Source organism: Engraulis encrasicolus, chromosome 22 (genome assembly GCF_034702125.1).
Source record: "Engraulis encrasicolus isolate BLACKSEA-1 chromosome 22, IST_EnEncr_1.0, whole genome shotgun sequence".
Classification (NCBI taxonomy): domain Eukaryota; kingdom Metazoa; phylum Chordata; class Actinopteri; order Clupeiformes; family Engraulidae; genus Engraulis; species Engraulis encrasicolus.
The window spans coordinates 13833240-13848239 of record NC_085878.1 but is presented as its reverse complement, the minus strand read 5'-3'; the positions used below and the strand labels follow the sequence as shown (position 1 = coordinate 13848239).

The following is a 15000-nucleotide window of genomic DNA, read 5'->3' as shown; positions in this document are numbered from 1 at the left end:
AGCTCAGGTTGACCAAGCCGTAACATTAGAACCTTTTTTAAAAAAACTTTAAAAAATTGCCCCAGAGTTTATCTGGGTGAGTTGCTTGGAACATCATGTTCAAAGCAACATGCCCTTCAAAAAGCCTTTGATATTTGATTACAGTACCTCTCAACGGATATTTTGCGAATACGATATCCAAAATGACTTTGTACTGCTTTGCAATATTGCATCACCTTTTGGTCGATCAGCTCAATGCGTGCCTCTTTTTAAGAAAATAGAACATGATAGCCGCTATGGACAACAGCAAATTACCTTGTCATTGACAACGCTCTTCCCGTCCCAGGCCCAGCCTCTCTTGGTGAAATAGTTGACCGTGGCGAACTCGATCAGGGCGGAGAAGACGAAGGCGTAGCACACGGCAATGAACCAGTCCATGGCTGTGGCGTAGGCCACCTTGGGCAGGGAGTTTCGGGCGCTGATACTCAGGGTGGTCATAGTCAGTACCGTTGTCACACCTGGGAAAAAGATACAGGCTATTAGTTGTGAAGGGCAAAGAAAATATTGCTCCTTCTATATACATTTGTATAGAAACTGTGCTAGCACAAGTCAAATTGCTAAATGATTGGACACGATGTTTCATAAGCACTGATAGACCATTTGCTTAAAAGCCGTGTAATGAGAGTGCCATGATTAGGATGGCGTGTGTGCTTTCCCTGCCACAGCAATGAGCTTGTGTCTTTGGTGCGGTGGCTTCCCTCCTCTTCCTACAGGCCTTTGAAATAAAATCTAGCCATTAGAAAATGAGACGCATTACAAGCCAGTGGAAGCAATGCAACATCCAAAGTGACGCCTTTCATTTTATTTTGGACATCAAAGGCACTAAAAGATCCATGACCTGACGCAGCCTGACAAGTGCTCATTGAAAAGCTCAGTGGTGTTTGTGACGCTATTGACTATTGTGAGGACAGCATGCAACCCCATCTGAGCACTCCTCTCTCTCTCTCTCTCTCTCTCTCTCTCTCTCTCTCTCTCTGTCCAGCCACTATCTCTTGATTACTGCTCTTGGCGGGAGGCTCCCCCAGGCCTGGTCAGAGAGGGACCCAGCCGTATCTTTCTGGACCACATTTGCTCACATTGTTTAGAGTCGTCTGCAGCCAACTGGATGGAAAGGCTGCGTCCATTCATGCACCATTGAACCTGCCGTGTTCCCTGGTCTCCCCTCCCTCCCTACACGCCATGCTACTCCCCCTCCTCTGCTCTCATTTCCAGTCTCCAGTGTTTGTAACAACATTTCATCCGCTTTCCTGGCAATAAAAGAAGACATTTTGAGGGGTGTATTTTTGGACTGTTTGTTTTAGTCAGTAGAGATTGACGGCGGAAACGCTTTGAATGGTTTCAACACAAAACTAGATCCTAGTGTTGTTGGTTTTTAAAAAAAGAATCTAATTGCGTGAGAAACAGAAAAGGCACTGGCAAGCCTCTCAGGCAAGGAGAGATTAGTCATTGACCTTAATGAGCCGAAATGTCTGTCTGTGTGTTGTCTCTAGTGCAGGTTAGCGGTAGCTCCGCTGAGAACACCACTGACATCACATGGGGATTCCAGAGGAGACAGCCATCACAGAAGGAAAAACTCCTGAGTGAAGACGGAGCTGTCATCCTGAGGAAGCACCGAGACGTGGAAACCACTGAAGTCTATCAAAGCGCATAAACAAAACAAAAAATCCCCTTCCTCATTAATTTTTTAGCGACGTCAAACACTCCTGTGCTTCCTCTCCCGAGTCTGTGTGGGAAAATGTAGGCTGAAAATTAAAAACAAACAAACAGAAAACACTCTGGTAACACCTACAGCTGCACCTACAGAGAGATAATCTGCTTTTTTCACATGACCCCTTTACCTTCAGAATAAACAGCTCGCACTGCAAACATCAGCATCCTCAGGCAGTTGTACAAACACCTTTGCTAAGTGACTAACACAGCAGTAAGGGCCTGAAAGCAAAACGAAGAGCTCTGTGGAACAAATGCATTTTCAGATGCTGAGGGCCAGAAGCGTGTTGGCCACACTGCATCACACCGCACCGTGCCGCACAGGGCCGGTTCTAGGCAATTCGGTGCCCTAGGCAAGCACCGATCTTTCCTTTTTGTGGAATTTGACATTGGCATCTGTAAACATGGTGCCATATATCTGATTGAGCACAGCTGTAGTACTATGTATACTGTATATACTGAGTGCCCATTAAATGTAACGTTTAATGTTTTATTTTGCTTAATATTGTAATTCTTTGCCCCCCAGGACATTTGGTACCCTAGGCGACCGCCTAGTCTGCCTATGCCTAGCGCCAGCCCTGGCGCTGCACCACCAACCTGATTGCCAAGCAACCGAGTGGGTGTATTTGCCAGTTGAAAACACTCTCCTTAACGCAGCATTCACGCTGGTGGAACACTCGGCTAATCGGCAGATGCAGAGGAGAGAGGCGGACGACAGGGAAGGGAAGTTAATATCTGCACTCTCTCCCGCGAGATGAAAGATGTTCGCACCATTTCAGCTGAGAAGACCTGAGCGGACTGTCAATGAGCCTGCAGGACCACCCGTTGGCAGTAGATGTAATTTACGCTCCCGATAACATTCAGAATCTCTATAAAATCACGCCTTTATCAAAAAACACCTCAGCAGTCCCTGAAGATTGAATAAGAGAATTAAACTCCCCGAAGAATCCCATTATCTCCATGTAGGAGGTTATCTCTTTTCTTCCCCTGTCAATTTGTTTGTAAGCAAAATAACAGAAAAATTTACATGTATCATTCTGAAAATATGACAGCATTTTGGTACTGTGATTGGATCAAGGTGACTGTTTTTGGTTTGGTTGAGGAGGTTAGAGAAATCAAATTGATAAGAAAAAAGAGGTGTGTGTGTGTGTGTGTGTGTGTGTGTGTGTGTGTGTGTGTGTGTGTGTGTGTGTGTGTGTGTGTGTGTGTGTGTGTGTGTGTGTGTGTGTGTGTGTGTGTGTGTGTGTGTGTGTGTGTGTGTGTGTGTGTGTGTGTCTGTGTTTGTGTCTCTGTGTGTGTGGAGGGTAGTGGTGGTGGTGGTGAGCTGTTTGGTGGAAGTCTACACCCTCTGATTGCTTTTCTCGTTTTCCATCTCTGCAGGTGTCATGATCTCAAATGATGCATCTAATTGTTTTGAAATGAAGAAGAGACGCACAAAGAAACATCTTAAATTGTCTACTGTTCAGAAAGCTGAGCATACAGTACATGTTGCTTCTTGACACGCACTACACTACAATACATGTAGGGCACAAGCTACAGACAACTGAGCACAGCCAGCAGATTGTACTAGGTGTGCTGTAATTATGGCCAACTGAACTGCTCATTAATTCACCGAGTGATTATAAGGCTGATTAATCATAATTAATTACCGTGTTCGTCACTTTAAAAAAAACCTCTGCTTTGAAAACAAGGTGACATGCTCTTTGAGGCGTGATATTTAACCGGTTGTTTTAGCGTTGTGCATTTTTGACAAAGCCACGGCTTGAGCATCTAAATTTTTTTTTTCAGAGTTTCCAGATGTTCCTCTGCTTAATGTGAAAATAGATAAACACATAAATAAATTTCAGACTTCCATTAAGTCAGGGCTGTGGCAGATGCGCGTGTCTATTTATCTCTGTCTGTGTGGTGTAATAAAAGTAATGAGCCAGGCTTCTAAAGGCACCAAATGGGATTGTGTAAGTGAATGCCCATGTGCACGTGCATGTGTGTGTGCTTGGTTGTGTGTGTGTGTATGTTTGAAAGTAACAATTCAGTCATGTTAAGTCACCAAAAAAAAAGCTGTGCCTTTGTATTTGTGTGTGTGTGTGTGTGTGTGTGTGTGTGTGTGTGCGCGTGCATATGTATGGTGTGTGTGTGTGTGTGTGTGTGTGTGTGTGTGTGTGTGTGTGTGTGTGTGTGTGTGTGTGTGTGTGTGTGTGTGTGTGTGTGTGTGTCTGTGTGTGTGTGTGTGTGTCTGTGTGTGTGTGTGTGTGTGTATGCTCTTGTTTGAGTAAGGGTAATGATGCAGGCATCTAAACGCCCATCAACCCCTTTTGGTGGAGAGATGGGGAGATGGGCTCTTCCGCTCAGGACATCTCCTTGACCCCCTGGATTCAAACTCACAGCCCAAATACAGACAAAGTCATTAAAATCTCATCAACCAAGCAAGTAAAATTAACTCGGTACTGAAATAAACCCAAAGCACATTAAGCCAAAAACACACAAACCATTAGATGTTAAGGGCAAATAGGACTGGAAACAGTTTCCCTGAAATTTCCCTGCAATCTAGAGAGAGTATCACTGGCACGGGCGGAACAGTCCATATGTTCTATCAAAGAGTTGCAACACCTTTTTTGTCTTTACTCTGCCCAAATTCCAGTGATGGGGCGCAGGTTTTTCTTAAGTGCCTCTGATGTGGTTTTAAGCGTGCAAAGCCCTGTTCCAACTGTGACATGTTGGCCTCTCTGTAACTGATTGGTCGTCATGTGCAATTCTTTAAATTCCCCACCCACACGCTTAAAAAAATTGGACAATTGGAAATTGTTCAAGCAGGTATGTCATTTAAAGTGACTCAATTCCTTGGCCAACAGCGTGTTTGCGAAAGACACAGAGATACCCCATGTTCTCGCGGCCACTCAGCGGCTGCTCACTCCACTTATCAGCCCAGGTGAAGAATCTTGGTAATGTGAAACCATACCAAACAAGTTTGGTTGACCTTCCATGCATACTGTACGTATGACGCATAGAACCTACCGTAGCACTGTGCAATGTAAAATTACTAATAACTGGACTGGCATTGCTGTGTGGTAGTACTGAAGGACCTTCAAAGCAACGTTGTAAATACAAAGCTGTCATTGAAGTTTTCACACATGAGTCATCATGACTACTTTGATTGTTCAGCATTCACATTTCTTCAAGAATTTCTGGTGATGAATGATCCATTGGCCATCCCGACCCCATGTCATGCTGTCATTTTGTAAGGACAAACGGCACATTTAAGTACGAGAAGACCTTGCGGACCACAGCTGACACGAGGCTGCACCTTTTCTACACTGGCCATAATGCATGGTCCTCTCTGACCTTCTGTATAGAGGGAACGACACACAAAATGAAAGAGAATTCTGAGAAGTGGATCAGATGAAAGATTGAAAGAAATCAGAAATGAGAGAGAGAGAGAGAGAGAGAGAGAGAGAGAGAGAGAGAGAGAGAGAGAGAGAGAGGGAGGCATAGAATGGATATATACGTGGAAGTAGAAATTCATTAAAGGAAAAAGAGAGAGGGGGAGAAAAAAGATCTTTTTCAGCAGCTTCATCTGACATATCTGCTCTGGGTTAACCTTTCCAGCTCTTGTGCACTCGTGGTCCTGGTTCAGTGGTTGGTGCAGACTCCAGAGCTATAGATCAGATGGCCTTCACATTCCCCAATGAATGTGATCATAGGACAAACAGCCTTCATATGGCCCAATGAAAAAAAATCAAAGACTTCATGACTTCCTGTGTCAGTGACCACAGCAAAAAGAGAGCCAAGAATCTAAAGATGACCCCTAAAGTTGGACACACACTTGACTTCTTCCAAAAGTGCCATTGAACTGCTGCTCACACAGTAGCCTACGAGTCGCCGGCGTGAAAAATACGCTCGAGTTCTATTTTCCAAATGCAGCGCGGCGCGGAGCCGGCTCCCGCGCCGCTGACGCCCGACTACCGCCGTTTGGTGTGTAAGGACAGATAGGTTTCAATGTATTTTCACCGACGCCGGTAAAAAATGTGGCCGTTCCGCGACGCTTTACCGCCTTGGTGTGTAAGACCCCTTAGGGTATAGTCTGTCTTGCCAGACTAAATTCACAATGCTGACATCCTATGTCAGTGGCCATATGAAAAACAGAGGCTTAAATCTTAAGATGACCCTTAAGTGAAAAAAACAAGACAAAATTTGTCCAGAGGAGATGGCCTTTAGAGTGTACCTGTAACATTTAGACTTTCCACACTTTACTTCCCAGTCACATTAACGCCTGGGACCATAACCTTTAATGCAGTAGCTTCCCATGGCCTGAGGCATTTTCACTTATACCCTACCCAGCATGCACTGCCCAGCATGCCTAGTGGCTAGTGGACACACAGTCCTCTCAGAGATGGAGCTAACTTCATTAATATTTACAACTGACGTGATGTGGTGTGGAGAGTAGGAACACACAAGGGGCACGAGGGGCATACAGAGACATGTACTTGTACAAGAGCTATGCTTGCATTCACTCAGAATATTCCCCTTGTTGGGCAGTCATTTTGACGAGCCCCCAGGAATTTGTGCATTAGGTAGCATTAAGAGCTGTGTGTACAGTTTCATGAAAAGTGGATAGGTTCAAATCAAATTGTCGCAAGAAAGGAAATTATTAGCAAATTAGCAAATTTGTGTTTGCTTGAACTGATGTGTACAGTATGTTTGTACTCTACTCAACCGTGTGTTAATGTACCTAAAAAACCCTAACCCTACTTAGCATCTTCACTTGTTGTTCGATATATTTCCTGTGCACTTTGTTTCTGCTAGTGATGTCAGCTTTGATGATGTCCTCGATTGTAAAGTTGCTTTCGTTAATAAAAGCGTCTGCCAAATTCAATGTAATGTAATGTAATGTAATGTAATAAAAACTGCGAGCAGATTTTTAAAATGTGCGTGCAGATGGCTTTGAAACTGTTAGAAGCTCACAATTCAATTTTGCAGATTGAGGAACGGACTGGCATTGGGGGAAGAAAACTGAGGGTGAGGGAGCCATTGGAGACGGTGAGGAGAAGCTTCTGGCGACTGAGACTGTGCCCTCAGGAAATACTGCAAACAGGTTTTCAGGAAGGGGGTTAGGATTTGGGGCTAAGGGATTTGGAGCAGGAGGTTATGGTGTGTGCCTGTGTAAGTGTGTGTGTGTGTGTGTGTGTGTGTGTGTGTGTGTGTGTGTGTGTGTGTGTGTGTGTGTGTGTGTGTGTGTGTGTGTGTGCGTGTGCGTGCGTGCGCGTGCGTGTACGTGCGTGCGTGCGTGGGTGTGTGTGTGTGTGTGTGTGTGCGTGTGCGTGCGTGCGTGCGTGTGTGTGTGTGTGGGTGTGTGTGTGGGTGTGTGTCTGTGTCTGTGTGTGTGTGTGTGTGCGTGTGTTTGTGTGCGTGCGTGCATGCGCGTGTGCGTGTGCATGTGTGTGTGTGTCTTATGGAGCATGCTGGGTTGGCATCTTGCGTGCCAGATCTGGCCGAGGCATTTGGGCATCACCGGGGACCGTTGTGGCACTGAAGAGTTAACCGTGACAGGAGGCGAAATGAGCCGGGTACTGAGCATAGCTTCGGAAGGTGTTATCCATGGATAAGCACACACACACACACACACACACACACACACACCCACACGCACACGCACACGCACACGCACACGCACACACACAGGAAATAAAATGGCTGGGAGGAAATGAAAATCAGAGCACAAGGAGAGAGATTGAGAGAGAGAGAGAGAGAGAGAGAGAGAGAGAGAGAGAGAGAGAGAGAGAGAGAGAGAGAGAGAGAGAGAGAGAGAGAGGAAGGGGTGAAGAGGGAGGACAGGGAGGAAAGATAGGGAGAGGGAAGGGGGAGACAGACGGGGATGAACAGGGGGAGATGCATGATGCAAGATGAGTGCCAGCATAGAGGTTCCCCTCCACCACTCTGGACACTCTCCACTCCAAGGTCTGTCTCTGGCTCTCATGCCCATGGTCTGGTTCTCTGGCTCCCCTATGGACGATCTGTCTCTGCATTCTAGAGTCTGTCTCCACATGTATGATTTTCCTCACCACAATATGTCTGTCACCCCCTTGTCTCTTACCTGTAGTGTCTCCCTCTGTCTCTGAGTGTCTGTCTCTCTGTCTTACTAAAATCTGTATGTCTCTCATCACTGGAGTCTCTCTGGTCTCTCCACACTGGGCTCTGTACAGTACAGTATGTATCACCTCACTACGGTTTGACTCTTCTCCAGGGCCTGTCTGCCGCTCATTTCCTCTCTCTCCTCTCTCGCCTGTCTGCCTCTCATTTTCTCTCTCTCCTCTCTAGCCTGTCTTCCGCTCATTTTCTCTCTCTCCTCTCCAGCCTGTCTGCCTCTCATTTTCTCTCTCTCCTCTCCAGCCTGTCTGCCTCTCATTTCCTCTCTCTCCTCTCCAGCCTGTCTGCCTCTCATTTCCTCTCTCTCCTCTCTAGCCTGTCTGCCGCTCATTTTCTCTCTCTCCTCTCTAGCCTGTCTGCCGCTCATTTTCTCTCTCTCCTCTCTAGCCTGTCTGCCGCTCATTTCCTCTCTCTCCTCTCTCGCCTGTCTGCCTCTCATTTTCTCTCTCTCCTCTCTAGCCTGTCTTCCGCTCATTTTCTCTCTCTCCTCTCCAGCCTGTCTGCCTCTCATTTTCTCTCTCTCCTCTCCAGCCTGTCTGCCTCTCATTTTCTCTCTCTCCTCTCCAGCCTGTCTGCCTCTCATTTCCTCTCTCTCCTCTCTAGCCTGTCTGCCTTTCCTCATAAGAATCTGTATGTCTCTCCTCACTGCGGTCTCTGTCTTTCCTCACCAGGGTCAGCTGGTCTATACCCACAGTGCGGTCTGTATGTCTGATCTCTCTCTATGGACTGACTCCTCTAGTTTCTGTCTGCCTCTCAAGGGTCTGTCTGTTTCTCCTCTAGGGTCTGTCTGTTTCTCCTCTAGGGTCCGTCTGTTTCTCCTCTGTCTCTCCACCCTAGTGTCCACACACTATAGGGTCTGCCTCACTAGAGTCTGTCTCTCTCCTCCCTAGCGCCTCATCTCTGGCCATCCTCCCTAGGGGTCTTGGCTCTCCACAGGCTCTGGCTCTTCCGGGGTTTGGGCCTCTGTGCAATAACATGATCAGGTAGCCTCAATCCCTCCCTAATTCCCCGAAAAGAAGACAATGCAAGAACATTTTCCAAAACTCTCCATTTCCCTGGCCCCCGCCAAAAGGATATTACAATCGAGTAATTTTCGAACCAGAAGTGCTGGCGAAAGCATAATGCTGAAGAAAAAGCTCATTCTTCCACTCTGCGATCAAAATAAATCCGATTGAATTTTTTTTATTAGCCAGACGCTGTTCTGTGTGTTTTTCTTCCCTCTCTCCTCTTCCTCTCCAACTCTCGAAAGACTCTGTATCTCATATCTCTCACGTCTCTCTGACTGACAATGATCCCTCCAATTCTACCCCCATCTCTCTCTCTCTCTCCTTTCCAAAGAACGGGTAGTTTCCCCCTTTTCCCATACCCCTCCTCTCTGCCTGGGACATAACTCAAAGACACATAAGTCTTAGTGAGCACACCATAAACATGCCGTGACACTTTGATATATATAGAGATATAGTGCTCCTGTCAGCGCGTGACGGATGTGCTATCACTGAGGATCCTTTTGGGCCGTGTGCTGTTGGAGCGATGTGTGTGTGTGTGTGTATGTGGGTGGGTATGACGTGGAAGTGGGCAAAAACACAACGCAGCACAAAGCACACGTACTGTACATGAACACAGGCACAGAAACACACAGACACATGTGCACATGCACACACGCACACTTTTACACACACACACACACACACACACACACACACACACACACACACACACACACACACACACACACACACACACACACACACACACACACACACACACACACACACACACACACACACACACACACACACACACACCAGGGATTAAAGCAAAAAAAAGTAATCTGACTGAACTTTTTTACCGGTTAGGCACCCGATCGAGTATCACTCCGTAACCCTACGAAAACCAATGTAGCCAGGCTCTGCCCTCATGACGAAACATACATGCAAGGAATGGTGCCAGAGCCAGCGGCATAGGCAGACGGGGCAGTCGCCTAGAGCAGAATAGGCCTATGTCTTGAGGGCGCCAGTAATACCAAAAAGTGCCACAAAATCAGAACTTCAACCAACATAAATCTTTACACTTCACATGAACAATGAATATTCATTATACACTCAGTAGACCTATATAGACTCAGTATGAGTGTACCTGTAGGTACTAGATCAGATGTGCTCAATCAGATGTAGGCCTACAATGCTATGTTTACAGATGCCAATTTCTAAATACAAAAAAGGAAAGAGGGCGGGCAGGCCTAGGCCGCTCACCAGATTGACTAGAACTGGCCGAGAATGGAGGGATAATGGATACTATATCAGACTGCAAAGATTGAACTGAAATTTGGGGCATGTTTTGGTTATTTCCTCTTATTTCTACCCATTGTTTATGAATTGTTCACAACATCATGCAGAATGGATTCACAATGAATGCTGCTTCAAAATGGTAGCTGATCTCACAGAATTATTGACTTGGAATTGCAATGTGTTGATACAGTGACTGATCCCATTATGGGGTTTTTGTTGTAGTAGTAGGCTATATTTTGGGTGCATCCCAATATGTGTCCTTGCCTCCTCCACTTGTGCTTGTCTCCTCGTCCCGCCTCCTGGCCCCTCCTCTGTGGAGAAAACGATAAAGTTTCCCAGCTGTCAGCCTAGCCACAACAACTTTTGAGGGACTGTTTTTCATTCACCATCCCAATTGCAAATGAGAAAAAGACTTTACAATTGAGCTTTTTGCAAGATATTGAAATATAATGCTGTTGTCAGTGATGTCATCATGACGAGAAGCAAGTGGAGGAGGCAAGTGGAGGAGGCAAGGTCACACATTGGGATGCACACTTTGTCTTTCACATTAGAATGGGCAAACACTGTTCTGGTGAAAGCACTGGTGCGCATTGCTTGCAGTTGTATTTCTGACATTTAAAAAGCCCTGATCATAGCAATCAGAGGGAGAAAACTAGCTTTAATTATTTGTATGTTTTTCACCCTTAGGCCTTTTTCAGTTTTCATCCTGTTACAAATAACTTGTTGGCGTTTACAAACAGGGTGCGGTATGTCTACCTCTGTGTTCTACTGTTTTGAAAACTACTGGCTACTTTTTTGCTTCTCGATGTGCGGTGCCAAGCACACGCTTACCATTGATTTAAAAAACGTCCCCGATTCTTCCTATGCGCACGTGTTCTACAAGCTGACAGGACGCAGCAGACACGACAGTCACAGACATACGTCTATCGTTTACAAAAGTAACACACTTTCCCAAGCTTGTCGCGCAGCTTTCCACTCGAATCAAGGCAAATCACCCACCCATCAGTCCTGAGTGCGCAGTGCGCAAATAGGCTAGAACTGAACTCAAACGAAACGCATAGTCCGAGAAGATGGACACAGACGTTGAGCCACTCAAAAACAAGCGCACACACAACTGTTGCTGCTGCACACTATTCCAGTTAGCAGAAATAGCGTCACACAGTAACAAGCCTTGAAAGTGAAACAAACGTCGACACGGCATTTATCGACCATGAGTCCACCCATCAGAACACTGCTTCCCAGAACAAGACGTGGCATAAATTGGCTCTGCCAGGGATAGCCTATCCATGACCCAAATGCAACCCATGTTTAACTTATTTCTTGAATATATATATATCGGCAACAACAAAGTTAATCTGATATGAGTACAGATGAGACTGTGAATTATCCGCTGTCAAAAAGACAACTAGCTCTACACGCAGCCAGTCAAACGCGCTAAACTATGAGGATGAAACGCATGGTAGGCTATCCTAGTTAGCTGCCATAGTCGTCCCATTGGGGCTATGAATAATGCTAGTAAGAGTCACAATGCTTAAAAGGCAAACCCATCATGAAAAGGACATCATACGCAGTCGAAGTAAACTATTCATTTTTTTTTTTTTAATCTCTCGCGCTGCGCTGCCACAGAATTGTTGACCGCTCGTGTAGGCCTACTTTTTTTGGAACACGGAAGAACAGGGGATGACCCAAAACTAGGCTACTGATGAGTGAATGTTGTATCACACCGCCAATGGTGGAGTGTATAACTACATCCATACACCAAACACACCTCGTCCCCTTCTCATGACCAGGAGTGCTCTCGATTTGAGTTCAGTTGGAAAGTAAAAAATGTAGGCCTACATTAATTGACATAAATTATACGGACGGAAATCCGTCCAAACGAAAATCCAGTTGACGGAATTCCGTCGTAGCGACGGAAAACTTTAATCCCTGACACACACACTTATTATTTTTGTACGTGTGAGTGTACGTGTAAGTGTGCATGTCTGTTTGTGTAGGCCTATGTGTGTGCACGCATGTGTGTGTGTATCCGAGACGAAAGACGGGAGCGAAGTAACTCCACAGTTGGCATGAACAACATCAACCTCCACACACACACACACACACACTCACCAAAGACAGTCCGGGCCGGGACGGACTCCCGGTTGAGCCAGAAGGAGACCTGCGAGAGGATGACGGTCATGATGCAGGGCAGGTACGTCTGGATTACAAAGTAGCCGATCTTCCTCTTCAAGTGGAAGTGGGCCGTCATGACGGTGTACTCCCCTGCAACGCAACACAGCACAGTACAGTACGTGAGTGTGTGTGTCTGTGTCTGTGTCTGTGTGTGTGTGTGCGTGTGTGCATGTGTGCGGGTGTTGGTGGTGAAAATCAATTATTGTAAGTAGGCCAACGGCGCTGGGAGTCATTACATATTCAGCTGGATGAGGATGAAGAAGAAGAGGAGGCTGGAGGATGGAGGATGGTTGGAGGATGTGGTGGCGGTGGTGATGGGGGAGCTAGAGCAGCGTTGCCCAACCAGGGGTACATGCACCACTAAGGGTACGCGAGCACGCTACAGTGGGGTATTTGGAAAATATGTAATAATAACAAATGTTTACTATAGAGTAGTACTTCTCAACCTTTTTTGAATAAACGCCCCCTGGACCTCATCATAAGCCTCCCAACGCCCCCTTGACCTCATCATAAACATGCCAACGCGCCCTTTAGTATTAAAAAATAAAATAGACTAACGCCCCCCGATGGCAACTAAGCACTTCCCCCTCTCAGCTGTATTCTCAACGCCCCTCCCCTAGAGCTCCCCAACGCTCCCTGCGGGGTTGTACCGCCCCCGTTGAGAAACACTACTATAGAGCATAGAGAAAGAGATAGATAGAGCATGAGTGAGGTGCTGCTCATGGCATGACAAATAAAGGTTCGAGGGGTACACGAGATTAAAAAAAGGTTGGGAAACACTGCACTGGAGGATGGCACAGTGGTGCATTAGGAATACAGGGAGCGGGAAATTCTCTCAGCAGCTCTCAAGGTAGCGATGTGAGTGCACAGCTGTTTTGCTGACCCACTGTGCCACAAAAAATATGAGCCAACTTCCCGCCTCCGCCAAATTGAAAGTGGGAGAGAAAAAAAAAACGTTGACTGAAGTGAAAATTCTTCTAATGCTTTATGGGAAATCCCCCCTCTGCCCCCGTATCTAAGCAAAATATGCTGTAACAGATATATCAACCACATACAATAACAGTAAGAAATACTGAACATTGTAAAACAAAGGAGATACGCACTCCGCGCTTCTAAATTAACAATCCGGTGCAACCAGAGCAGGACCAAAACATAGGCAAAAAGGGAAATAAATCTGGTGCCACACGGTGCTCCGTCATACGCCTGTCTGGTAATGGGCTTATGGGAGGAGAAATACATACACAGCACGACACATAACCCCTTCCATTCAAACATACTGCTATGGTCGAGATACATAGATGATGCACTCTGCCTGTGGAAAGGTACAGTTGAAGAATTGGAAAACTTTTTGACCTATATTAACTCTTCCACGAGTTACTTGTCCTTCACCATGGAACACAGTAACCAATCAATTGACTTCCTTGACCTGACGATTTTTAAAGATGAGAATAGCACCCTACAATCTACCCTATACCGTAAGCCTCTTAGTAGGAACACTTTGTTACAGGCGGATAGCAACCACCCCCCACACCTAGTCCGTAATATTCCTACTGGACAATTTTTGCGAGTAAGGAGGAACTGTAGCACCTTATCTGAATTTACATCGAAAGCCTCTGATCTGGCACGCCGCTTTGAACAACGCGGATACAACAAACATGATATTTCTAATGCTTGGGAGAGAGCCTCTATGACAGAGCGCACCACTCTGCTTAGTAAAAAGCCTAAATCTCAATTGGCCTCCCGTTTGTCATTCTCCACGCGTTACAATCCAGCTGCCAGTCAAATCAAGCGCATCGTGCGTAAACATTGGCACGTTCTGAATAGCGACCCTGCGCTCAAAGAGATCTGCGCTGAGCCGCCTAGATTTATATTCAGGCGCGCTCGTAATATTCGGGACCGATTGGTACACTCTGATATGTTGCCTCCCCCCCCCCAACCACTTTGCTCTCTAACCTGCCAAAAGGTTTTTATAAATGTAACAATTGTGCGCAATGTTCCAACTCATGTAATGCCAAATATTTCTCACACCCGCGCACAGGGAAGAAATTTCCTATCTCATCACTGATCACTTGTACCAGCACACATGTGATCTACATGCTTAAATGTCCGTGCGGTTTGGCTTACATTGGCCAGACTAAGCGCCAGCTTAAACTTAGGATAGCCGAACACAAGACAGCCATCCGCACCCAAAATATGACATATGCTATGGCTAGGCATTACAAAGAGGCCAACCACGGTTCCCCTGCTTCATTGAAATTTTGGGGGATAGAAAAGATCATACCTCCCCCTAGGGGTGGTGATATTATCAAAAAACTCCTATGCAGGGAAGCTTTCTGGATATACACATTGGGTACTTTGGAACCTCAAGGTCTAAATGAGGAATTAAGTTTCTCTTGTTTTTTGTAATGCTGTAAACATTTTTGAGCTGATGTGTTTGTTTTACATATATGATGCTTATAGGCCTACCTGCTATTTTTGTACTTGTTGATTTTTGTACTTGATGAATTTCCATGGTTGCTTGTAACTTTGTATTTTCTAACTTTTAATCCACTTTTTCTAATGACTAATGTATTTTGAGTACGGCACACCAGTGATTTGGTTTGCGCTACAGGAAATACCCACGCCCCCTTACGCACACCTGCTGTGGATC

At 45.9% G+C, this 15000-nt stretch overlaps 1 protein-coding gene across 1 annotated transcript in view; it reads right to left on the bottom strand.

The window, feature by feature from the left end:
• LOC134438335 (gamma-aminobutyric acid receptor subunit alpha-2) overlaps positions 1 to 15000 on the bottom strand; it is a 65667-nt gene that overhangs the window by 7629 nt on the left and 43038 nt on the right. Inside the window, exons 7-8 of the mRNA XM_063187884.1 lie at positions 12288 to 12440; positions 295 to 497 (exon numbers count right to left, since the gene is read on the bottom strand). Of these exons, the coding sequence (XP_063043954.1) occupies positions 295 to 497; positions 12288 to 12440 (356 nt within the window). The remainder of the gene's footprint in view (positions 1 to 294; positions 498 to 12287; positions 12441 to 15000) is intronic.